The following is a 26,215-nucleotide window of genomic DNA, read 5'->3' as shown; positions in this document are numbered from 1 at the left end:
GGAGGCGGCAGCGGCAGAGGAGGGGATTGTGGGAGATTAAGAGAGCACCGCCGTGTTTGTTCTACACCACAAAGCAATGCAGAATGTTTGGTAAGCGGCAGTCTCATTTGGGACCCGGACAGATCAAGTCGGAGGACCTTAAATTTGAAGCTGAGAAATCAGGCGGGAGCAATGAATTTGTTCCTACACCGCCTCGGGATTGAGGCTCAGAGAAGCAGATAAAAATTAAACACCGACATTTGTTGGCATTCACGAAGGGGATGCTATTTCATCAAAGAAAATAGCTGTGCTGAGTTGGACTTTCATGTCAATTGACAGTTTATTTTCCAAGTCATGGTTCTGTTTTTTTCTTCTTTCTCCTATTACATGCGGGATTAAGTGAGGACAAACTGCTCACATTTCAACTTTTTGACCTTTCGTTAAGTTTCCTCATTTTAAAACTTGCGGGAAGTCATCCGATGCCGACTGAGAAGACAAGTTCACCTTTGAGGTAAAACATTTCTATTTAGATTGTATTGACAACACAACTTTGAGAGCAAGAAGAATAACTACTAAACATTTTGTTTTGATTGTAATGAATGCTGCCTCAGCAATTATTCTATTTAGAATGTGATTCTCATCCATCCAGGGAAAGTTGGAAGAATTTCAAACCAGCAAGACTTTGGCTGTAGAAACATGATCGCCAGAATCAATCGCATCATCCTCATCCTGGTGCTCCTCTGCCTCCTCCCCCCAAGTAAGGAGACCTGCCCTTCTATGTGTCTTTGCACGTCCGACACAGTGAGCTGCAGCTCCAGCGGTCTCACCAAGATACCCAAGTCACTGCCCTCGTACGCCAACACGCTTGATCTCAGTCACAACCAAATGTCCTGGCTGGGTCCGGGCAGCTTCAGCAGAATGTCCAGACTGGAAAACCTCTGGATGGCCCACAACCAGATCAGCAGCCTGGCCATCGGGGCATTTGAGAATGCCTCGAGCCTACGATATCTTGACCTGTCCTCCAACAAGCTCCAAACGGTGGAGCAGCACTATTTTGAGGGACTGTGGAGACTGGAGGAGCTCATTCTTTTTAATAATAAAATCACAAAGGTAGAAGCCGGCACGCTGACGGGTCTGAGCAGCTTGAAAAAGGCGTACTTCAGCCTCAACCGGATCACGCACTTCCCCTTCTTCTCCATCCAAGACCATAGTCACCCCTTTCTGGCCATGCTGGATCTCTCATCCAACATTATGACTCATCTGCCATGGCAAGATGTAAAAGCGTTGCCCAGGTCGGTGCAGCGAGGGCTCTACCTTCACAACAACTCCCTTATTTGCGACTGCTCCATGTACAGCATGTTCTGGCACTGGGATCTCCGAGGGTACCCGTCCCTGAGGGAATTCACAGACGAACACACTTGCACCATCTACGGGGAACCCCGAGCATCTATCCGGTTCCTTCGACAAAATCGCTTTTTCAACAACTGCAGCGTGGAAAAAGCCGTGTCGCTTCCGGTGACCGTGCTCCTCTCCAAGGTTTTAGTTTCCGAGGGTCAACGGCTGCGTCTGGACTGCCAAACATCCTTGAGTAGCGCCAATCTCTCATTTACATGGTTTTCGCCCAGCCAGGGCTACATCACTCAGTACAACATTGATGACACACTCATGAGCATGTTTGCCAATGGTACTTTGGAGATCCGAGCAGCCAAGGTCAACGACTCGGGCCTGTATGTGTGTACAGCGGTGGATGGTAAAGAGGCCCTGAACGCAACCAGAGAAATAAACGTGACGGTGCTCTTGCCTGAAGTGGGGTCCTTCAGCACGGGTTACACAACGTTGCTGGGCTGTGTGGTGACGATGGTCGTCATCCTCGTATACCTCTACCTTACCCCGTGCCGATGCAGCTGCTGCAAGCAGCCCAACCCTCCAGTCATCCCCGTTGCAACATACGAACCGGAGAATTCAATGCCCGTTTTCTCCTCTTGCACAGCAGACAGGGGGAAAAGCCACCTCAACAAGCATGTGGCATTCATGCAGCCGATGCTGAGTGAAGAAGGACCTGAATGGACACATGAAAGCTGATTCCAGAACAAAAACAGAGGCCATCAGACGCAAAGTCACCTTTTTTTCCTGGATGTCACCTGCTGTTAACAAGCATAAAAGTTCCTTCTGCTTTGTTCTTGTTAGCTCCTCAAATTGGCCGTAGGGTTTAACAGTAAGCACAATAGAGCCATCATCACCTCCTAAAGTTACCTTGTAATGATTTGGGGCAGTGCAATTATGGTCAAGGGTGACTCGAGAAATGGCACGTTTCTATTAGCAACTGTTAAAAAAAATGCTCTTAGTGCCCCTGATAAATGACTTTTAATTAACTGCATTCTCTGTTGCTAAAACTACAGACTACTGTATGCACAGTACAAGATTAATTCACTAAGAATAAGTCACGTAATTTAAAAAATAAGAAGGCAAATCATGCTGTAATCAACCACACAGAATTGTCACTTTTTGTCTGGAAAGAAAAAAAAAAGCCGAGTCAGGCAATCCCCCTCCCCTCATCACGTCATTTGTAAATCTTTGAATTGATTTGGTTACAAACAACACATTTTGAACAGAATAGGCTCAATTTCATTAGACAGCGCATCTGCAGATGCCCAAAAATGCTGTTTGATCCTAATTTGTCTGTAAGACCAGGCTGGCTGTGTTTGTTTGCCAACTTGACAGACCATTCTCTGCCAAGTTGGGCTTACCGGCACAGCATAGGGAGTGTCGTCAGAGATGTGCCTGGCGGAGTGACAATTTTGTGGCAGAAAGTTGATCTAAAGCTATGCTTGCTCAGATCAGGTCTAAGTGAGTATTTACAAAGGGAACGAGGCAAGTTTCTCTGAATGGTTGGCTGTGAGTACTCCTACAGTGGCGCAGACCTCCCTCTTTCAGCTTGCACTCATATGTGACACCGGGCCCAAGCTGCATGTTTTGCAGAATTGACAAAGGAATAGAAACGTAAAAATATAGCCCTATAAATCAATATAACTACAACACGCTGTAGTTATATGCTTCAAGTTAATGCTTCAAGCAGCTGTCATGTGAGACCAAAGGTTGGTTGTACTTTTGATGTGCATATTATTTGATGGCATTTACACACTACTGTACAATAAAAGGGGTGAAAGGAGGTGAAGTCTTGCATGAAAGCATTAAGTCATGACATGAAAGACAATATAGAGGTGGGCCGGGAACCTTTCAGCAGAGGCAAAAGAACAAATCATTTCTTTCCTTCCAAGCATCTCGATGTTATGAGCCTATAGTTTAATCTTAAAACAATCGCTGTATCCATATTTAACTGGATTAGGTGTAATCCTTCATGTCAAACAAAATCATGTGAAACAACCAGGCTCATGGGAGAGGGCCTGGAATTACGTGTAAACCCCAATTCAAAACTGACCTTTTATGTCTAATGGAACGTCTATCGTTGTGTAACCCGCATGAAAATTCACAAACTAAAAAGTGCAGCTTTAAAATTCTAACGAGGAGCCATGCAGGAGGGCTACCCGCCCGTGCTAAATTTAATGGCTGATATAATCTAACTAAAAGAGCTCAGTGGTCGGTCTACTCACTTGTCTCAGCAAGGATGTATGCACAGCAATATCATTTGCTATTTCTGCATGTGTGATGAGGTAAACCAGTGTTTGGTTGTTCTGTTGTCAATCATTGTCTGATTTGAGCAAATTATTCCAAGATGCAAGTACAGTAAGTGATCAAAAATCTAATTAGCGTCTATCTAATTACACAGGCGTCAGTGTTTACATTTGATGTAAATCTGTCCATGACTTGAGTGTAAGCCACATCCAAGGTTCAGTGATTTAGAGCCTGAGAAAAGTCAGTCATTGTGCAATACAATTGAATTTAATGCGCACCAATGAGTAGTAGTATTTACAAACCACAGCTGCTAAATGCATTCAAGCATGTGCACAAATTCCGGTGACCATGACTCTAGATTAATCCAATAATGGAAATCATGGCACCAACATGAATGACTGATGAATACTTAACATGACTCTCTGTATGTACGTAGATGGCGTCTTCACGTAGAAGTTGAATTTGTCTTGTGACAAATCAAAGCATGCATTGCAAATCGTCTTTTCCCATTGAAATAAATGGAAATGCCAATTTTCACTTCCAGCAACCTATGAAATAAAAAAAAGTATAAATAAAAAAAACATAATTGAATCAAATGCAAAGAATTCAACTGTTATGATGAATTTAACTTCATAATAATTCAATGGTAGTTGTGTACACCTTGTCCACCAAGGATATATATAGTATATATATATATAAAGACATACCAGATATATGTATCTTTAACCACTAAGCGACTCGAACGAAAAAAAAAAAGTGGTGAAATATGTACTGCTGCGTATACATTTTATTGACTAAATATGCGCTTGAGTAACTTAATCTATTGTTTATTATTTATCACAGGTAACTGACTCAACTTCATTCATGCCCGCAGCACTTAGGCAGTCATACGCTGAGCATTTATTGTTTCAAAAAATGGGTTTTTGCTCTGCGTAAAGCTGTACGGTCACTGGACCACCCATCGAATGCTCAGCATCTCCAGGGGCAGTGGGTAGGCCGGGACGCTCGATTTCTGCGTGACGATTGGACGATTTGTTCAAGTCGGGGCTGAGCTTCCCCTTATTTGAATGACAAACATCTGCCACTTCATCTAAGATAGAATCATTTTTGCAAATGAGGTTTATAATTGTTGCAACATAGATTCAAGAGTTCAAGAGATTCAAGAGTTTTTTTATTCGCCATGTTTGAGCGTGCCAAACAAGGAATTTGACTTCGGTAAATCACAGCCTCTGTTCAACATTTAGGTGACTAACAACAACACTCAGGACATGTGAAGAACGAAAAGATGCTAGTTTTGCTAGACTGTTTAAAGCTTATTAGCATTAGGCTAGTGTTTTTTTTTTTTCCATAAGAAACTGCAATTCCCTATGTTTCGCATTTAGTTTCCCAGAAGACTTCAACTGGAAGTGGCGATAAAAGGCTTGGAGTGCTTTTTGGAAGAACTGTTCACTGTCTGCTAATCTATTGCTTGTGACATTTGCTGCCACCATCTTAAACTTAGTGGTCGTAACTCAAATTTCTGTTAGCAATTCAAGCCGGGGGGAAAAAAGCATGCCGGAGCGACGGCAACAGTCTTCAAAATCTTTAAGTCAGGTCACTCGAAAGATGTATAGAAAAATTTAGCCAAGTCATGAATTTTGCATTCAGTGTTTGAAAGTATAATTGACCTAATTTTAAAGATACAAAAGAGTGTTGAGGTCCTATATGTAGGAATTTTGTGGCTTTATTATCGTGATTTGAATACTCTATAACATTAGAAAGCCCATTTATTAAACTGACATTGAATGAGCCTCATCAACACGGAGCAGGTTGAAGTGAGAAAACGACTTTGTTAATTATACTCATCAAATCTATTTTATGTGAGCTTAAGGTGAGCTTCTTCCATTCCTGTTTACCTTGTTTGACATGATTGCTCGCTGATTTTTGTCACTGTCATGTTAAAAAGCAATTAGTCTTGTTCCTGGTTTTAATAAATTGGTTCCATTCAAACTAAGTGGTTTCTAAATGATTCAAATTAGAAATGATCAGCAAATGAGTGACATATTTCACAGTGACGTGCTACAACTTTGTTGGCCTCGTATGAAACATTAAGCATCATCCTGATCACATTATGTAATGTGCCCCCCCCCCCTCCCATGTGCGTTGGTTCGTGTTCTGCAAATATTGCATGGTGCAATGAGGTGACCTAAGGTTGTAGAAGATTAACATTGGGATAAAAGTAGGTGCTATGTTTCATTGTCTTTAAATCCCTCTAATCTGCCTCCGCTTTGTGGCACAGCACACGCAGCTGCCTCTGGATTTATTGTTTCTTATTAACAGAACCTAAAGGATATGATGAAAGTAATTCCTTCTGTTGGACTGATTGTAAGCGGGGGACAGGTGATTAACCTCCGTGCAGGCAGCATGGAATTGATAGGATGAAACGAAACATTTCATTTAACCTTGTGACAGAAACTACTTTACTGAAAGTCAGTTTGTTAAAAAAAAGCAGAAGGGTGGGGGCGGGGGGGCAAGAGACGTTTGAAAAGCACAACACAAATGGTTGAAATTGTCAGTCAGCGGATGCACAAAAGCTTCTAAGCAGATTTAGTTGAGTGCAACCGGAAGATAATTGCAATTTTAATAACACGTTTTTTCTATATGCGTTTGTGAGATTTTGTAACAGTAAGGCCGAACATTTAGGGCACAATTTTAAAATGTTTGACATAAAGACAACACTGCTCATCACACAAAAAACAAAACTAAAGTGAATGTGGGGTTTTTTTGCAACATGGAAAATAGAATTTCTGTTAGTAAACACCTGAAGAAGCTTATTCACATATTTATCTCCAGTAGGCTTGATTATTGTAATGATCTTCTGACTAGATTCCCTCAAAAAGAGCATCAAACCACTACAGCTCATTCAGAACGCTGAAGCTCATGTTCTGACCGGAACAAAGCAATCAGAACATCTTACTCTCATCAGAAAGGCCTTAACTCACCTCCCAGTCAGCTCTAGAATAGACTTTTAAGTTAATTCATACCGAATGGTTTAGGTGCTGATTACATTACCGAAATGCTAATGGAATCTAAACCCTGAGGTCTGCAGACCTAGGTCAATTAGTGGAGTCCAGATTTCAAAGCAAACATGGTGATGCAGAATTTAGTGGTTATGCTACACTCAAATGAAATAAGCTGCCAACAGAAGTGAGGTCAGCTCAAATGATTTTAGATCCAGGTTAAAAATGATGTTCTTTTCCCATACCTATGATCTAACAAAGAAGTTATAAAATTGCATTCTCAGATCTGTTAGGAAACTTTTGTACAGTACTTTTATTTCTATACCTTGCTTTTAAATGTCTTTCGTTCTTTTCTTTTGTAAATGCTTTGGAATGTTGTACTTTTATGTGAGTTGCCTTGTGTATTAAATACGTGATATAAATAAAGCTACCTTACCTTGCCTTGCCATGAAATAGTAGTCAGTGTTATCACAGAAAACCTTCAGGCTGATAAGTCAGAAAGAGCCGACTCTTACTTTTTGGGCGGTTAATCAGAAGGGACTTTACAAGCTGGAAGATGTTTGCTGATTCCCATTTAACATCCGTTCCACCGTGATTGGCTCATTCTGAACAGAAGCACATCGCAGTTCTTACAGTCAAGGTTAAGGTCGATATTTCAGTTTGTGAAACATTCAGAATACATTGTTACTTTCTTCTACTGTCAATAAAGCACATTATATTCATATCACTCACCACGAAAAAAAAAGTAGTCGTTCTCATCCTTGCTCAAAAAAGTTGGGCTTTGCCATGGTTGTTTACCTCTGCTTGTGTATTTCCGGCGAGTTTCACGCCAGATGTACAGATATTTATGTGTATACGTATATACTACGAATTGTGTACTTTTCACTGTCGAGGTAGAAAATAACCTAAAAGGAGAAATTTACATGGCCTTTCAAAACCCTAATACTGCCAATGTTTCGGTTTTGAAAGGGTTATTGACTGCACATAAGAGGGTGTGCACACTTATGCAATGTTGTGTTTGTTTCTGCATTCCCTCTTAAAATATTTTTTTAATTAAGTTATTTTTGGGGACCTTATTGGTCACATTTAACGAGGGAAAAAGATTTCAAATTATTTGTTGCACTCATTTTAAAAAGAAAAACTAGGCTTTTTTTTTTATAAATGAATGCTACAGTTATATTATTCTTGGTTGATCAAATCTCATCCAATTTAATCAAATTCACTTGTAGGTCCAGAAGGTCAAGCTAGTTTCAGTCTAATCAGATTCTCATGATTAGCAAATGAAAGAACCAGTACCTCATTTCAATTATTAATATCCAACATTGCAATGGTTTTCAAGATTCAAGATTCAAGATTCAAGAGTTTTTTATTCGCCATGTTTGAGCGTGCCAAACAAGGAATTTCATAGTAATTTCATAGGTGAAATGTACTTTTCAAGTGTTTTAGCGTTTTTCACACTTAGACTCAGAATTAACACTCGCCTTCTTCAGACTGGCAAGCTTTTTAGTGGCTTTCAATCCTCATTAGAAATTCTAATGATCACAGAACGCTGTAAACTGGGGTTGCTTCTTCTAAATGATCCTGAACGGATAAAAAAGATCCAAACGTATAGCAATGACCCATTAATGCTGAAAGATGCCCCTCCTGCAGGAAACACTTCACTGGGCATCAATTAATAATGCAATTCCCTTCCCAGAGTAATTGTTGTCCCTCATTGACACAGCCTGGAAAGGAAATAAAATCATTTTATTCAGGAATCTAATTAAAGTTGAAAGGGAAGTTTTACTCCAAACAACAAGTTTCGATTGCCTTTGTGTGAGGAGGCCTGACTCGGCTGTCAACTGGGGCAATTACTGAACCGCCAAAAGTGTCACCAAGCCCCAAGTCGAAGCAGCCATCTGTGGCAGATATTTGCACATTTCACAGATGCTAGACAACAGGTACACCAAATTCATTCATTCTTTAATTCCATTCTAATTCACTTGGTGTATGAGTTCTACTAGACACGGACTTTAGTGTTCCTCAGAAGAGTCCACAGACTGAACTTTGAGAGCTCGGCAGAGCCCCCGCCCAAATATGGATATGAATCATAATCAAAAATTCTTTGAGTTGTTATTTGCTCATACCAAAACTACACTATACTTCAAAACTTTCCTAGCTCGATACCCATGCCCATAAATCCAATACGGAGCTTGTGCGGAACTCAGCATCTTTGCCCACTTCTAACACATATAAGACAATGCGGGCTAATATAGGTGTGCCCCTGGTGGAAGCCAGGAGCAAAACCAGATGAAACCCATACCCACTTGGTACCCAGGAAACACGTATTCACCCCACATGGAGCACAACTGGACATGTTGGCTGGGTATATACAAGTACTATACTGCCAATACGGCTGTGTAAACAAATGCAATAGTCACATGACACCCGGAGTTCTATTGACAGAACAACTTGTTCTCTATGCAGTAACACTAATTAACAAGCCAATCAATATTTTTTTTCTGGACTTGTGCCCCACATAACCATCAACACATGTCTTCAGTGGGACTGTTTCAGCAAGGTCCTATCAGCTCTAGTGCAGTGAACAAACGCTACTTCCCCGGTGGTCAATGATCTGATGAAATTGGATTTAAATTTGTGAAAAGGAAAAGGCTTGTAAGCCCAAGAGATTTGTTGCATATCTTGATACGCTCCCCTTCCGGCAGAATATCCGAACTCATTTTGTCCCAGCAAAACTAAAATATTTAATAGTCAAAAGAACAGTGGAAAAATCACTCTCCTTGAACAGCTTACAAGCAACTCATCAACATCCTATTGCCAATAAACATATGCTCTGTGAATCTTTTTTTTTCTTTTTATCGTGACATTTTAAACCGTTAATGAGGACACCGAAATGCACAAGCACCTCTGTGGCCAGTTGAGTGTCTCGCTTTGACTATTTTATGCATATCTCATTAGTTTCCAACAAGCAGGTCAGCTCAAGGGTCACCATATATATACCACGTAATGAAGTTGTGGAGGAAAAGTGAAAAACCTAGCGCTGTTTGGAAGTCTATTGGTGTGGATGACTACTAATTGGGCTGGAGAGAAATCTACCATCACTGTCATTAAATTAAGTCAAAATTATTTATATAGCTCATAATGGTGTACAATCCAGACATCAACTTTCGGGTCGGTCGTCTACCCAAGCTTGGGAGGAGGGAACGTAGAAGCAATAGTCAAATTGGCCAACTTGTAGTTTAACTAAATGCAAGAGTATATGTTACTGCTCCCCTTGGAATTTTTGAAAAGTTCATCCAGGGCGGCACTTCACGTTTCGTGTGAGCGACTGAGTGTGCTCCATCTTTTTTTAAACAAATGATTGGGAACGTGATGTACCGGCTGCTACAGAAGGAGACCAGCTTTAAAAATCCTGCCACTACTTACACCAAAGGAGGCTGTTGGACACTTGGGCCAATTATCAATCAGCCTCTCGGTTTGATCAAGGTTAAGAAGTAAAAAAAAAAAAAAGTGAAAGACATCCATTGTTTAATCTTAGCAAGACATGCCTGAAGATTAAAGCGGATTTGTTATTTCCAATGGCATATATTATTGAGTATTGCCGACATAACAATAAAAAAACTAATGTTATATTTACGCATAACCAGTTGTGTAAGCCTTTCAAGGGATCTATTTTTTTTTTTTTAAATGAGAGATTGTCAGATGATTTTCAGCCTTATATGAACTCCCGTAATCGCAGGTCTTAACTGGGTTTTTGGAACAATCACCGTGATTCCTAATGGATTGAATCTTCCGAGCGAAAAATTCCATGAAATTGTCGACTGAGTGAAGCGAGATATCAGAGGTCGGCTGCTGTTGCGTTGGCTTTGCATACCGTATCAAATAAGTATTTAAGGTTGTTTTATTGAGACAGATAAGTCTAGAGAAATAATTAGTTTCAGCTAAAATGAGTGCTTTGTATTTCTGCAGGCTGTCGCACCATGCCTGACAAAAGACGTGTTTCATCTGGAAACCATGAAGTAAGCCTCCTGGGAAGAGTTTTTTTGTCTTAAAGGCGTCAAATTTATTTAACAGAGCAGCATTGAAATCAATTGTGAGATTATCAATCGAAGCGATATAAGAAGAAAAGGAAGCAGTTGCCAGAGGCGGTAGTGAAGGCAGTGCAGAAGTGTTTGATGAACTAATATTACGGCTGCTATAAGCTTGATTGGGGTCATGACGATGACAATGAGGCTGACATGCCTCAACATAGTGCCAAATCTTACCAAATATTACCATTTTTACACATCACTTCATTTATTGCCTGCGTAAAATCAAAAGTATTGATTATTGTCTAAAATGCCACACGGTAAGTGATTCCGACGTGAGATTCATATGAATATTAAAGTCACCTATAATGATTATTTTATCTGCATGAGTCACCAAGCCAGACAGAAATTATGAAAAGTCATTTAAAAAGCCAGACTAAGCACCGAGGGGGACAGAAAAAAATCTGCAAGATAAAATGACAGCAAGGCTGTGAATTGCAAGGCAAAAACTTTCAATGTTTTAAAGACGTTATTCAGCCTGGGAACAGATTCTCACGAGCATATGGGACATAAGAGCTCACAAAGTTTGGAGGCGAGGCCTCATTAAGCGGTAACAACTCATTAGGTTTTAACCAGGTCTCACAAAGACCAATCATGTTACGATTAAGATCTAATGATGTCATTACCCAGTAGCGCTTTCGCGGAGAGTGATCAAATATTCATAAAAGTGAGTTTCAATCGAGTAGGCTGATCAGAGCTATTTCCCATCAGAGGATTCCTAAACGAAATATTAATACGGTTGCGCTGTCTAGGACCCGCATTATATTTAAAGTGACAATATGCACAGTGGGAGGTAACGACTGATGATTGATTCATAAATTCATGGAAAATTTCAGACAAACCATCCATCCATCCCTCCCTCCGGGATGTGGGAAGAAAACGGAGTACACGGAGAACATGCAAACTCCACATAGGGAGGGCTGAATTGACCTCTGAACTGTGAGGTGGACGTGCTAACCATGTGCATCACTTTGTGAGTCTTGTCTGTGAGAGGTACTAGATAAATCATCAATGCTTTTTTTCCTTAGTCCCACACGACAAACGCATGGGATTTCTACAATAGCTACTAATACGACAATCACAACAATGTAATTGCTATTGAATCAATGCAACCAAAGCCATCTAGGATAGTTTGGAGCTGACAATGAGCCAGATGAACAACACAGCTCAAAGCCCAGAACAGCAGTGGAGATGAGCAGGCAAGGATGACAACAGGTGGACACATAATAGAAGAGAGTAATGCAGAGGAAATGACCAGATAGATGAGATTTTCATCAGCAGAGCACAGATGACAACTGACAAGAAGAGGTAGAAACATCACAGTGGAACACTAGATCTCTTCATAGAAGCATGCAGATGCACCAAGACAAGAGAAAAAAAAATAACAATACCACCTGTAAATCATAATTAGCCTGTGGAGCAAAAATAGTAATTGGTGTCAATGAAGGATGTCAGGGAGGACCTATCCTTAGCACAGGTTGTTAGTGAAAATGTCACAAGCAAAGGGGCCCAAGTGTAGCACACTGAACCGCTAGACTACTGGGAAATGACTTTCAATATTGATCTTGACAGGTTCAGTGACAAACAGTTGTATCCACAGAGTTAACTTCAAAGTAGTGACATTTTTCCAAGTTCCAGTATCTAGTAGGTACAGGAACTAGACAGTCTGGATAGAGAGGCTATAAAAATGAAATTAGGTCTTAGTACAAACTACTCAAGAGCTTGGTAATGCACAGAATCCTGAAGAGGGAAACACACATTTCATTATTGTGGAAGCAAAATCCTCAAACAGTGACACGACAGGCAAACAAACATCCAAAAGCAGAACATGTGGCAGAAATAAAATAGTCCATCCGAACCGCTTCTTACTCACAAGGGTCACGGGCGTGCCCATCCCAGCTGTCTTGGGTCAGTCAATCCCAGCTGGTTATAGATACAAAAATAAATAGTTTTGAAGGACTAGATTTGTATTTGAGAATATGACGTTTCACCAGAATAATCATTAAATTGATGATTATTACATTTATAACCATAAACTTTTGTTTCTATGAATGTTACTGTCATTTTTGTTTTGTTGCTGTTATTTTGAAGAAACCAAATGACAATTTTATATGAAGAATGTAACCTGAACCTTTATTAATAATAATGAAATGGGATCAACCTTACAGAATTTGTTCAACGTTTGAGGGGGTATTTCACAAAACCAAGATAATGTTTTTCCAGATAGCAGTACCTGTACCATAAATAGTGAACTAACTGCAGTATTAAAAATTGACCAGCAGAGGGACCTAGTTGGACAGGTGTAGTGATGTGCGTTAAGGGAGTAGAAGAGTGTAGAAGAGTCTTAATAGGACAGATTTAACCTGCAGGTTACATAAATAAATGAATTTATGAACGCAAGCTCATCGTTTGTTAAATGACTTCTTTCTGTAAAAATCAGAGCCAGAAACCATTAAATATGTATTTTCTATAAATATATATACATTACATTTGCAAAATAAAGATCAAGCTTGACTCTTGAGAAACAGCACCTTCTATTTTATTTGTTCATTGGAGAATTTGTTTATCCAATATAGCTACTTGTGTATTATATATTAAACATACTTCTGCATATTTTATTATAACCTAACAAATCTAGTGAACTGTGTGAGACAGAATTAATTCACTGCGATGTGTCTTCCCCTGCCGAAAAGGACTGGGATGGAGTAAATATCTATTTTAAATATTAATAAAATAAAAGCTATCAAATAATTGCAGTTGGTTTAGATAATTATTTTCTCAAGAACGCTCACCTATTTTCTTTAATAGCGAAATGGCGCCATCTGGCGTACTTTACGGAAAACTAAATTGAAGCTTTACAAGTCGGTTAAAAAAAAAAAAAAAAAAAAAAAAAAGCTTCAACCGACTCCAAACTACTACAATAATAGTACAGATGTGACCAACTTAGGGCTGGGGGAAAATATTTGTTATTTCATTTGAGTAATTTGTAGAAGATATTGGAATTAGTAGAATGGCACATACAACATTCTGTCTACATCTCAGTCCAGAAATATAGCATTCACACTAGCATGAGAACATTAAGACCACTGTGATTTACTGTTCAGTATACAGTATTTTTAATGGTTTCTTTAACACCATTTTCACCCAACCAATATTTGAAATGTTTTATTTCACGGAATCTAGGACAACCAAATGCATAAAAGGGAAAAAAAAATAAGCAAGTGAAATGGTAGTCAATTAAATAAAAAAATATCTTCTTCCTTTGTCCATAAACAGCTTCGAAAGCAGAATAAACAGAAATTACAAGGTAAATTCAGAGAAGCTGAAAGGCCAATAGCATTTGTTGGCAAATATAAATATAGTGGTTTGAACTGCACGTCTTAACAGTTCACAAGGAAAGTGTGCATACCATACAGTCTACACGACAGTAGGACACTCGGCACTGCCTGTATCAATTCTTTATTAATGTAGAAAACCAGGATCCTTATTTACCAATTCAAATAATAAAGTTTATGACAAGGAAATATAGATATATATATACATTCAGCCAGTTCTAATAGTCTCTGGAGTATGACGTTTGTGTTACCCCTTGTAACAACTTGATTGTCTACTCAGGGGCATAATTGTGAGAGTACGTGTAGTCCGTGTAGTAATTATGCGTCCCACCTCTGCCTGTTGGGTAACCCCAAGAGCAAGGACCCCCTCCAGGCCCATCTGGCCGTTCATGCCCTCGCCCCAGTCCCGGTCGTGGCCAAAGTCCACCCGGAGGAACTCCTCTGCCCCGGAACGGCCCAGGACCCATAGGACCCCTCATAGGGCCATGATTCATGGGCATGGGCATCCCGCCACCTACATTGCCATAGCCCATTCGGCACATTTGCTGCGGAGGAAATTTAGGTCTGACTCCTGAGCCCCCTCTGGTAGCTACTGTGGGAACACCCACATTAGCTCCAGGTTTGTCAGTGCAATTTACTTGAGTCCTGCCACTCGGACAAGTGGCCTTGCCGCCGCTGGGGATTTCCCCACTCTTGGGCTGTACAGTGGGGTCAATCGGGCCAGGCAGAACCGCAACCTGATTGCTTGCCGTTGGAAAAGTGCCAGGCCCCGACGGCCCCCAGTTCCCCTCCCCGGCTCCGCTGAGCGTCCTATCCGCATGTTGTGCTGGGGTACAACTAGTATTGATGTTCGGAATGCCAGTCATGTAACTTTGCTTGACTGTGTCATTGTTGTCTAAATACGGGAGGGAGGGGGTAAGCGGAGGAGTTCCGGGAACTCCGGTTGCTGTGGGGTCCGTGCCATACGTGTGACCGAGCATCATGAGGTGAGGCGGGGGAGGTGGTTTGACCTCTAACGGAAGGATGGCTAGATTGGCGAGAGGTCCCACTGTGGTGTTGACAATAGGGGGGGGCGTCGTGGTTGGCACGCTTGCCGGGGGGCGATACTCTTGTTCTTGGTTGCCGCTGCACGGCGAGGCGGGATAGGCCGGGGAGGCCGCGTAACTGGATGAGCCGGTGTAGGATGACCACGAGGAAGAGGGACACAAGAAACTCTGGTGGGGATTGACAGGAAAACCTCCAGGAGATGTGCTTCCCAGATCGGCTGAGCCGGTGCCCAACTGATTTGTAGCTTTGAACTGAGAGATGGCAGTTTTGAGAGCGCTGTAGTCGGCCTGCGGTGGCGTTTCATCAGGGGTGGCCTGCTGGTCGGGGAGCGGTGGACGGAACTCTTCCATGTTTGGGAGGGGCGGCTGTGGCGGCATCACCGCGTCCACTTTGGGGTTCTCTTCTTTGCCATCGACGACGGCGGGCGTTTCACCGTCATCGGAGTCTAACGACATGTCCTCCTCTCCCTCACACTCATCATTCACTACTGAGAAGACAGGAGGAGGTCAAAATTAAAAGAGAGAGAAAAAAAGAATCAAGGTGATTCAGATGCATCTCTAAACAATACAGCAAACGCTTAGGCAAAGACGGGACACTGCTCTTGATGGAAGTACCCACCAGTAGAGGGGGGCGTTGGCAGCTCATTTTGACTGATAGAACCAATCAGGCTGTGGAAAGCGCTCATAATATCGTCAATGCTCGCTATCATTATTCCATTCCTGGAATACTGCAGGAACATCTCAAAGGGCCTCTCTGGAAAAACCAAAACAAAACAAAAATTCACAGAAAATTCACCAAAACATTTTCTGGGCCTCATCCACAATACATATTAAAATATTTGAGTTCAAATCAAAATGAAGCTACCTGTGATGAAAATAAGATGCCGTTGTTGTGTATGCTGAGCTTGCAGCTTTATCAGGCAGTCGAGATCGGGAGCCTGACGCGACTGGGCGTCGCACTCGTGGTATGGAAGGAACTCGACAAGGTGCTTCTTTTGATAAGATGTCAGAAGGTTGAGTAGCCCCATCGCGTTGGTGTTCAATCTATGTCATGATACAAAAAAAAGTCAACTTCCATAATGTTCTTCTTGTTTCAAAGCTCACAGCCAAAGAAGTGCATCCCCAAGCTCAAACTGACCGGCCCATTTCCTTAAGTTTCTTCTGTGACTTGCAGTGAACCTTCCACTGCCAGGGCTGCTCAGGTGTGCTTTGCTCCTCCAAGAACTTCAGCAATGCCTGCAAGCGATCTGAGAGATAAAAATATTGAGTTATTCACTGAACTTTACAAAAAGAACAAATGAAAAACAAGTACTAACCCTGTGTGATGAGGTCAGGATTAAGGACAAACTCATCGGACACCAGGAAACCTCCAGACACAAACAGCTCATTGTAGGTGTGGTTCTTAACATCGTCCAGAGTGTCAACACCAGCGAAGCTCACTGAAGGCAATTTTTTCAAAGACACCAGTGCCGGGATCTACAAGTTAAGAGGAACATTTGGATGTGAAAATAAAGTCACGTCAGTGCTGAATGCGACATAAAAAAAGGGGTCATGCACGCAGCTGAGACCACCAAGACGTAATACTACCTTGTGCACGTGTGCAGCAATGTGCTCATTCTGAATGATGATAAGCAGTTTGTCGAGACTGCTGCTGTTTTCCAGAAACATCTGCGGGGTGCACTCGTTGTTGCCAAGACTTTTCAAGTATTCCTTCAGGACAAACAGGAACATCATTATTTGCTAATTGGAACTGTAGCAACATGCAAGCGCTGGCCAGCGTACAAAACAGACGGCACATTCGCAAAGTTGAACTATTGTTAGTTGGCCTATGTGATGTTGTTGGGTTTATCGCAGTGACTCTCAAAACATGGCACGAGTACCGCTAATGGGACGCAGGACGCCTTTAGTGGTCCATGAAAGAATCAAAGTCGTTTTACACCGCACTTGCTGTATGCACTGGGTTGCTTTCATAAGAAAGAGTTGTACCTTTATCTCCTTGCAGACAGTGCTCTCTTCGCCCTCATCCCCGGAATGGATGTAGAACTTGACTGTATTCTTGGTGACGTCTTTGAAGATCTCCACTAAGCTGCTGAAAACTTCTGGTTTGAGCTGACCGATGAGGCTGCCCGTCATAAGACCCGCCGTACCAATGCCGTTGGCAGTGCCGGCACTTTCAACGGTGCCGGAGGACGTCGCAGAGGTAGACTTTTGGGATTTCGCTCTTGACTCTGGGGGGATCTGGGAGGGAGAATAAGCCTCTTCCACAATCTCTGCTGGAACAGGATCTGATTTTGTCATGCCTTCTGTTGCCTCTTTTGCAGGACTTTGATTGCTACTCTGAGATGAGTTTGGGTTCACCAGGGGTTGGGCTACTTCAGGTTTGGAAGACGTTTGCACGGATGATGGCACTGATAAATCTGGAATCGCCTCAGCCATCTCCGGGGAAGGGGCCTTGGGTAAAACTGGTTGGACCGGGACCAACTTTTCCATCTGCTCACTTAGTGCGTCGACATGCTCCTGCACGGAGACAGGAGTGACGTGATCTATGACCAAGGGTGAGAAGCTGATCCTATGCTGCAAGGAATTGGACAGAGGTAGTCTTGGAGGTAGCTGCACGGTGTAAGTGACGCAATGACTCCGCATGATGTTTTTAATGTCCGAAGTGAGGCTGTACATTTCCTGGTTGAGTATGGTGTCCAAGCTGATAGAGGGCCTGGAAGGAACTTCCTCTGCTAATGATAACATCGGGGCCTCCTTTTTCACATCAAGCGTGGAGGGCATCTTCGGCTCGAGGCTCTCTATCGCCACAGCCTCTGGCTCAGGTTCAGGTAAGGATTGTGGCTTTTCTGAAAGAGAGCAAATTGGAAAACGTTTTTCAAGGATGCATGCAAAGCACAACTTGTTTTTTCTCAAAGACATTATGGTGGCAATCAGAGAAACAAACTGTCGATGTCCCAGTATTTATGGACCGTACTGTGAATCCAATAATTGACACTATACCTTCATTTGTGGGTATGGCAGAGGTTGTGCTGGCTGAGGCTTGAGCTTGGTCCGCTGGAGAGCCTGTGCTAAAACTACTTCCAGGGCTACAGTCCATATCCTCCTAAAAAGAGCATACGCATCAGTAGTTGACATGATTTACAAAAGCATGCGCTGTAGGGTAACAAATGTCAAAATCAACAGTTCCCATCTCACCTCCGTGTAGTTCGTCTGGGATGCAGGCTCACTTTGTTTGCTAAAATCAGTGGCTGGTACAGCCTGTTCCAACTTCTCAGGACCCGTTGACTGCTCGCCGTGGTTTGATTTCACAGATATTGATCCCTGAGCGACGGCTTTGTTGAGAGTGGAGAGCAGTATCTTGAGGAGACGCTGGGTCTCGTGAACTGCTGTTGTATTGGTGTTGCCGCAAGCCCTCAAGTCAGTGTCATAGATACCCATGCTTTCCATTACTCTGGTCAGATTTTCACTGTGGCCGCCGTCTTCTACCGTCTCCTCCGCTGGTGCCCCTATCAATAAAGATATCATAAATTAGCCCTGTCCACACAAAACCACTGGTATGACTAGAAATTATGTAGACCATAGGTACTGCCCACATAATGGCCAGAAAACAAACAAAAGTCTGAATCTGCTGTGCAAAAATCGAATACCTTGTATGGACTGACGACAAAGTTAAGTTTCTGTTGCATGTCACTTACCATTCGGAGCCAAACAAACACACAAAAACAATGTCGCTCTTTTGACAGACTGTTGTGAAATTAATGATTCTCCTTGGCCAATGAGGCAAAAAGGACACAAGACATTTTCATCATAGAGCTTTCCTTACCCCGGCTGGGTTCGCCGTTGCTCAAAAGATCCGTGCGCTGATGTTTGTTCTTGTCTCCTCGTTCATCACCTTCAAATTTTCTCTTGAGGTTATTGGACTCAACGGCTCCATCTTGCTTTTGCTTACCAGGGTCCTTAACTAGTGTTCTCTTGTGGAGTTGGATTAGTTTCAATAACTGCCTCATCTTGTCTTTATCGTAGTTGCCCTGTGACAGCGGCACCTTTGGTGGCTGTGTCTGTGCCTGAGGCTGGATCTGGGGCTGGGATTCAGTGTGGGACTCGTGGTGCAACTGGGCACCATTTGCATGGGCGACGACTGGTCCCTGTCTGTTGGCGTCTGTGGCCGGTTTCTCCTGCGCGAGTCGTTCTGGTGGTGGCCTTTCTGACAATCTCTCAGAGCGGTCAGAACCACCCCAGTCAGAAACAGGACTGTATTCTGCAGAGACTGGGGCAGCGACAGGTGTGGGGTTGTTTATCTGTTCAATGATGTCCTTCGCCTTGTTCATGGGAAATGTGTAGTTCGATGAGTTGTGAATGTAAGTCCGCAGCATGGCTTCCATGTTCCCTTTGGGCCTGGGTAAAGGAACCGTATATGGCCTGTCATCCACATGATATTTGTAGTCAGGCAAGATGAATGGCCGCACTCTTCCAGAGTCGACGCGACTTAAATAGTCCGTGGCTTGTCGCTCCACACCGGAACTCGGGTCTTTGCCTGGATTTGGGCGTAGTGTAAAAAAGGCGTAATGCAAGGCAGGGATGAACCGTTCCAAAGGTTGAAAAATGGCATGTGGCTCTGCTGTCAATGGCTCTGACTTTGATAGTCGGGACGCTGCGACGGACAAAAACAAAAATTATTAAGCATAATATCAAGCTATAGTTTATATTGTTCTGACTAAAACTTTGAAGAAGACTGTACCTAAACAGCCCTGAAATAACCTTTTACTACATTAGTCAACACAATCCTCAATCAAAATTTTTGCATTCCATTACTTTGCCAGAGCTTCCCCCAGATGCTCACATGAAATGGAAATAAATGACAGTGAATAACTCACAATACTTGAAAACCGCCCTTGACTCATGAAAGAGGAATATTGCTTGCAGGCTCTTTTCAACCCGCGCTCGCCGTTCTGCAAAATAAATGGACATTTTTAAAAGTGTAATCCTCACTGGAGGTACAAGTAGGAGGCAAACTGAAAGTAGAGAAATGTGAGATAAAATATAAAATACAATAAAAAAAGAAAGGCTTTCTGGCACCTTTGGACTCCACCATCTGTGCTGAAGACAACAGGAAGAGAAAGCCCCGGTCATACAGGGACTTCACTAGCACCTACAAAAGAGGGTAGACACAAGGGTTTATATATTATTAAAAAAAGGGGAAAAAAAGCAAGATTAAATATTTGTGTGATCCTGTTATTTTTCTTTGCGCCATTTTGCGTCTTCCTTGACAATCATGCCATGTTTTTGTGATTCAATTAAAAAAAAAAAAAAAAAGAACAATCCAGTGCATATTTCTGCCTGTGCAGCCTTAAACCTCCATACAAGGTCACAATTTTTCTGCTGCTGCATGTCTGTCTTTCGGTTGATGTGAGGTGCTTAATCACTTGAAGACTGTGACTTATATTTTTACTTTAGGCCGCATCGCTCGGTGTGCAGCGAGCTTACAATGGCACAAATTAAATACCGCAGTAAAAAGTCTAGAACTACAGTGTTTCCTGCATTGGATTTTTTTGCTTTAAAAGAGAGGTTGATAATTTTGGCAGTTCAACTTTGTGATTTGCAACATTACATGTAGAAAAGGGTGACTCACCATCCGGTCTTTCTCCAGTTTGTTTATTAGTGCTACCAGACTGCCACTGGTGGGTTTTCCTTTGCCTTCTATAACCTCAAAAAGGCTGCATGACATTCCATACTTCACCACTGCAACAAATGAAAACACATTGGGAAATGCAAAGTAATTATCTTTGAGTCACATGACTGATCAAATTTGCTCAAACAGCTAGCTAGCACTCATCATTCCATCGGGGTATGTTATTTTTGCAGAATCCGTGCTGGCTGACCTTCCCGTGATGCACTGTAGGTGTCCCAAGAGAAGAGCACAGCAGGAATCTTTCTCTTCACCTGCTCAAGCTGCATGCCTTGATTCACTTCAAGTTTCTCCGGACTGTTGAAGAACAAGCAATTCAATTTTATCAGTTAGTAGCCTAAACCCGAGGTCTAAATAATACCTAGATGTGTTAAAAATGTATTAATTGACAACTATTTTAATTATCAGGTAATTGTTTGGAGCCACTGTTTAACTTAAAATTGTCTCAATAGTGTGTTTTTTCACCTTCTTGGTGTAATTATGCTCTGATTTCTGTAGTCATTTATGAAAACAGACTGATTTATCGCTGTGTATAATTAAAATAAAACCTTTGCAAACATCCACTTTGGTGAGTACATCAATCCAATTCAAGTGATATTGTTTAATTGTTGCTTAATTGGTTTTTTTAATCATTGCAATCATTAATACCAAATTAACAATCATTAGTTAATTATGAGTAATTGGGGAAAATGATTTTGTAATACATTTGAATGCAAAATAACATTTTATTTGATTATTCAATTCATCAATGAACTAATTGATAGAATCAACTTTTAAAAAATATTTTGGATTTATTTGACAGCGTGAATAAATGCCCTTCCAGGCATGAACCAGCCGTTTGATTACGTGACATTGTTTAACGTTCACCATGGATACAGCGAGTGCAAATGACTACCGCATTCCATAATGCAAAGCAGAAGACATGTTGCATTATGGGATGGCTGTCTCCATGAGGTACATTAATAGCACTGTATGGAAAAATACTGAGGCACTGGGAAGTTATTTCCTATAAAAAGTGTTGATACTTCATAATAAGTGTTTTCATATATTCGTATATAGTAGTATTTATGTGTGTATTTATTCTCTTTTTGTAAACTATTTATTTTTAACTACACCGTGATAAAAATAAATACATTGTCATTTTACAGCTGGAACAGAGTAATTGATTTTGCATAAATTTCGAAAGAAAACATTTCTGGATGATATCAATTTGTAAAGAAACGTATACTCACAGTTTGAAAGGTAGATAGGCCCGTGAGGATGATCGTAAACGGACTGGAAATAACTCTTGGCCCTTGGTAACCAGTGGACCACTCCACACAGAATAGCAGCGCCGCACTGAAATTGCATCAAATGCATGTTGCCATTTGAAAAAAATAAAATATTCAACATCTAGTGAAAGCAGATTAAAAGCTCAATAGAACTTTTGTCTCAAACAGTACAAAACAGGGCTGTGCATTACGTTGATTGCATGGCTTTAAGAAATAGACATTAGCCTAACATGTGACCTCAGCATTATAACATTAACAGGAGCTGCAGGACAACATCTTCTCTAGACAAGTTTCAGCATGCAAGTTCGATTGCTTTAGCAGATGCAAACCTCAAGGAAGCTACTGAGTCACCCAGTTAGCCTAGATTATTTCTTAAAGGGTGAAGAAAAAATAAGGGAGCAACGTCATAATTGAAGAGGATTTGCTTCATCTGCAAGTGTACCATTTTGATTTAAAAAAAGGTAAGCTTAAAGCTGACATTTCCGTAAAATTCAAAAGCTACAAAACTTTTAAAAGACTTTAAGACATATTAATGCCAATTAAGGCCTTGCTTTTAGATTTATGGATTTTTTGAAGGATGTGCGTCACCCCCGTTAGAAGTGTGCAGCTGCTGTCTGGACTGAACATTCTTAATCTATTCTATTCCGTCTAAGTTTCAGAGAAAGATAATAAAGTGTGGTCACCCCTGGTCTTGTATGACAAACTTAGAACACTAACATAGAACAAAAAGTAGTTATGCGTTGCCAATTCATGAATATAAACATTTTACCTCGACTTCCTTCTGAAGAAACAACACCAAGCCTATCAAACAGAGAATCACAAAGCCTGTTAAGAGACAAAAAACTCCGGGGGGAGATGTTACGGATGTCAAGGAATGCTTTACCTGTGTGTCGCTAAAGAAGTGGCTGCAGCATCCTTGCCTTTGTACTGAAAGGAAACCACAGCATAGGGGAACACTTGCCTGGGCCGTGTTTTGATTTCTTCAAATGCAAACTCGAAAAAATATTGCTGGAGACAAAAAGGCAGTCGTGTTAAAAACGGAAAACGGAGTCTTTCAACTGATGGCGTTTGTACCTGGGTGAGCTCAAACGCTCTGTAAGACAGCAACGATGTAACCCGATTGGCACTTTTGGACAAATGACAGTCAAACTTGGTTGTCGGTTCCTTTGCGTTGTTTGGCATGTTCTCGTGGATGTGCTTTACTCTTCCCTGAAAGGACCAAACAACAAGTCAGATTTGGGATCCTGAGGAAGCCGAGACGTACGCTAAAAATGAAACACGTACCCTCATAACTTTAAAAATGATCATGTCTCCAGCTGAACCAATTTCAAACGGATTGATTTGTAATAAATCAGAGAATTTGGAGAGATACACACCTACAATGGAAAAGGAATTGGATCGAGAATTATTTTTTCACAAATGCAATAAAGCAGGCATCTTATTAATGCAGTCACGTTACTTACCCATTGATGCATTTCCTACGGTTGTTATCTTTGAATGTCCCACGGACAAACCCTTCTCACAGATCCACTGAAGCTAAAACATTCAAGGGGACATTTGTGTTACGAGACCACAACAATGACTTTCATACTTTATGGCTGTAAAGTTGCCCCGTACTAAAACAGTACCGCAGCAGAAAAACACACATCAATAAAAAGCAGTCATAAAAACAAAATTTCAGATAACAAGTTAGCATTGACTTTCATTCAACCAAATGAGGTGGCTTGGTTTACAGCTTTGGTGCTTAAATATTTAGTTCTTCCTCCTTGTTCGAGGTGTCAAATTCATACGGTGAACTTCAAGCGGGTGTAGCAATGTTTGCGGACTAAACTTTAGTCTTCCATTGCTGCCTTAAAACTGTATTTCACTGAGCGGCGAAGGTTTGCTGTGCACATGGTGATTGTTGAGTTTCGTCAGGGTTCATTCAAGGTTGCAATGACATTCACAGACAGTTTTAATAGTCGAACTGTTGGCAAACGTCTGGCAAACGTTTTGCAAAGTTGAATGAACCCCAGAGAAAAAACTAAGAAAACATTCGCTGTGCACACATGCAAATTTTCCTCGCTCTGCGAGATACGGGCAGTTAGCCACCATGCTTGTTCGTGTGAAGGGCCTCAAAGCCTAAATTAAGTATTGTATAATCTACTATGGCACAGAACAGAAGTACCAGTGCTTGTTTATCATCCAAAAAGGAAGATGTAAAGCTCTAAATCATGGCAACAAAAACATTCCTTGGCTACTTTGCAGCCTCTGATACGTAAACAAGGATCTGCAGCCAAAATCACCTTGGATTTTTCTGGATACAAGAAACAGTACGATTCTGTCAGTTCTTGTTCCGTGCGCCCTTCTTGCTTCATCTCTCTCCTCTTCTCGATGAACTGAAACACAGTTGAGAGAAGGTTAAATCAGAACATCACACAACGCACATAATAAATCTGACAAAAAGACCACCATGGATTACGAGGTGACTAAATAATCCCTTCTGTCCACACTGCTGTTAAAACACAGTTACAGTGAAACCTGATCTGAAATATGGACCAACCTCCTTCTCCAGAAGCTCATTGTGAATGAGCCTGGCTTTGCAGTAGGAGAATGCTCCTCTCGATGACGCATCCAGATAAAAAGAGGAGATGAGCTTCACAAGGTTGTCAAACTCACGGCTGTCGGGTGGGAGAACCTGGTACAAGCCTGTGCACACAAAAGGAACGCATGTGGATTAACATGGCGCTACTGCAGTCAAGAGGTGGAATCTTTCTTCTACAAAGCACTTCAAACTTTGCATTTGAACTTTTCTTTAATGGAAATCGTGTTCAACACAACTAGCAGGTCACAAAGAGAGTGAAGTGAGTAATGTGCAGTAAGCAAGCAACCTTCCATCTTGGTGTTCAAAGAGAATGTCCCAATACAATCGACAATTGTAACAGAATCACAGAGGGCTTACAGATAGACCACCCAAACATACAAAAAGGTAAAACATTAGATTTGATGTTAACATTACTGTTCTGCGTAGAAAGAGTCAAAGGCAAACGATAAGATTTTCATTTTTTTTACACAATAATTGACCATTTCATGTGCGACAGGAAAAATTGGGGAAGTATGGCTGCATTGGTGAAGCCTTCTTCTGTGTACAGTACACACAAAGAGCTGATGATTCACAGGAAGCTTTGTAACAACTAGAGCCTATGGGGTTACTTTGCCCTTTCAAATTTAGGGAGATCTGGGTTGGTAATGTGTGTTGGACTCGTGATGAAAAACTGGGATCCCCATTTTGATTATGTGGCAATACTTGCAGTGCTGTTACGGGAAGGTTAATTCAAACCGATCAATGGTGTCATTGTCAATGTCTGACCTTCGCAGTTGCATTTATTAACCCTCGACGGGTCAAGAAGGCTGGTTAAAGTTAAACAAACCGAACAAAGTGGGTTGGGTAACTAGGAATGGCAGTTTTCCAAAAGAAACTTTTGAGGCAGGTTGACAGCAACGCTGCTCGTCTTCACTGGAGACACACAGGCCGCCAATTTAATGGTAAACCATGCCACAACCACTTCTGTGTGTGTGTGTGTATTTCACTGCAAAAGTACGCTTTCGATCCAGGACGACTAGCATTTTGTTAGTTACCGCGGGTAGTGGGCTAGTTAGCAGGCTAGCAACATGCAGCAGCAAAAGTAGCGGCGGCAGCAACTCTACACGCTCTGTTCCAACTAGCAGCGATATGGCACCACCTTTTCGTTCTTTCTTCCTCGGGATTTGAAAAGGCTTCCGAGGCCGCTCTTCGCTTCGTCTCTGGCCCGGCGTGGGGGAGCCGCTCCAGCTCCGGGCATCTGAATGCACGCTGTTATGCCGCTCGGAAGGATCTTGCTCGGGTATTACAGAGTCTCCATAGCCAGGCTGATCGCCATTTTGGTTGGCTGTGGCCGTGGTGGCGGCTGAAGTCTTCTGGGGCTCGCCACCTTCCTGGTGTAGGCTGCCCGTATCGGAGTAATCCGACTCCCTTTTCCCCATCGGACTGGGGTTTAGGGCCATTTTCAGGGCGCCGTGCACGACTTAGGGCTATGCAACGTAAGCCTATAATGAATACGAGCCGCTTGTCTCACACATATACGCCGCTCCTCAGCCTGCCACCGCCATTGTGAAAATGACGTCGACGTTCTTCTCCACTGCATTACGCCAGCGTCACC

At 41.9% G+C, this 26,215-nt stretch overlaps 2 protein-coding genes across 3 annotated transcripts; one reads left to right on the top strand and one right to left on the bottom strand.

Moving 5' to 3' along the window:
* The first annotated feature begins 82 nt into the window (after nucleotides 1-82).
* LOC125989065 (amphoterin-induced protein 3-like) lies at nucleotides 83-4,281 on the top strand. The gene is made up of 2 exons (XM_049755044.1): nucleotides 83-490; nucleotides 629-4,281. The coding sequence occupies exon 2, from the start codon at nucleotides 676-678 to the stop codon at nucleotides 2,059-2,061; it is 1,386 nt and encodes a 461-aa protein (XP_049611001.1). The 5' UTR covers nucleotides 83-490; nucleotides 629-675; the 3' UTR covers nucleotides 2,062-4,281.
* Nucleotides 4,282-13,791: 9,510 nt separating this feature from the next.
* On the bottom strand, nucleotides 13,792-26,200 carry tasorb (transcription activation suppressor b). 2 transcript variants are annotated; one of them, XM_049753674.2, is made up of 23 exons: nucleotides 25,760-26,200; nucleotides 24,580-24,725; nucleotides 24,323-24,415; nucleotides 23,501-23,573; nucleotides 23,322-23,413; nucleotides 23,112-23,246; nucleotides 22,921-23,045; nucleotides 22,807-22,838; nucleotides 21,999-22,104; nucleotides 20,960-21,063; nucleotides 20,710-20,819; nucleotides 20,157-20,229; nucleotides 19,955-20,029; nucleotides 18,904-19,731; nucleotides 18,276-18,586; nucleotides 18,081-18,183; nucleotides 17,067-17,926; nucleotides 16,668-16,790; nucleotides 16,397-16,556; nucleotides 16,219-16,327; nucleotides 15,946-16,124; nucleotides 15,700-15,834; nucleotides 13,792-15,568 (listed from the first exon to the last, which is right to left on the bottom strand). In XM_049753674.2, the coding sequence occupies exons 1-23, from the start codon at nucleotides 26,058-26,060 to the stop codon at nucleotides 14,307-14,309; spliced, it is 5,535 nt and encodes a 1,844-aa protein (XP_049609631.1). In that variant the 5' UTR covers nucleotides 26,061-26,200; the 3' UTR covers nucleotides 13,792-14,306. The 2 variants fall into 2 exon arrangements, with proteins under 2 accessions (XP_049609631.1, XP_049609632.1); XM_049753675.2 differs by having other exon boundaries at nucleotides 13,792-15,565.
* Nucleotides 26,201-26,215: the final 15 nt, after the last annotated feature.

This window comes from Syngnathus scovelli, chromosome 2 (genome assembly GCF_024217435.2).
Source record: "Syngnathus scovelli strain Florida chromosome 2, RoL_Ssco_1.2, whole genome shotgun sequence".
NCBI classification, from domain to species: Eukaryota; Metazoa; Chordata; class Actinopteri; order Syngnathiformes; family Syngnathidae; genus Syngnathus; species Syngnathus scovelli.
This window is presented reverse-complemented; position numbering and strand designations above follow the sequence as displayed.

Excerpts from the sequence above, each read along its gene's own strand:
- LOC125989065 (XM_049755044.1), top strand. The coding sequence starts at position 676 with ATGATCGCCAGAATCAATCGCATCATCCTCATCCTGGTGCTCCTCTGC.
- tasorb (XM_049753674.2), bottom strand. The coding sequence starts at position 26,060 with ATGGCCCTAAACCCCAGTCCGATGGGGAAAAGGGAGTCGGATTACTCC. Across the intron at positions 24,416-24,579 it reads ATGAGCTTCTGGAGAAGGAG|TTCATCGAGAAGAGGAGAGA; the intron begins GTTGGTCCATAT and ends ACTGTGTTTCAG. Across the intron at positions 23,414-23,500 it reads CGTAGGAAATGCATCAATGG|GTGTGTATCTCTCCAAATTC; the intron begins GTAAGTAACGTG and ends TTTCCATTGTAG.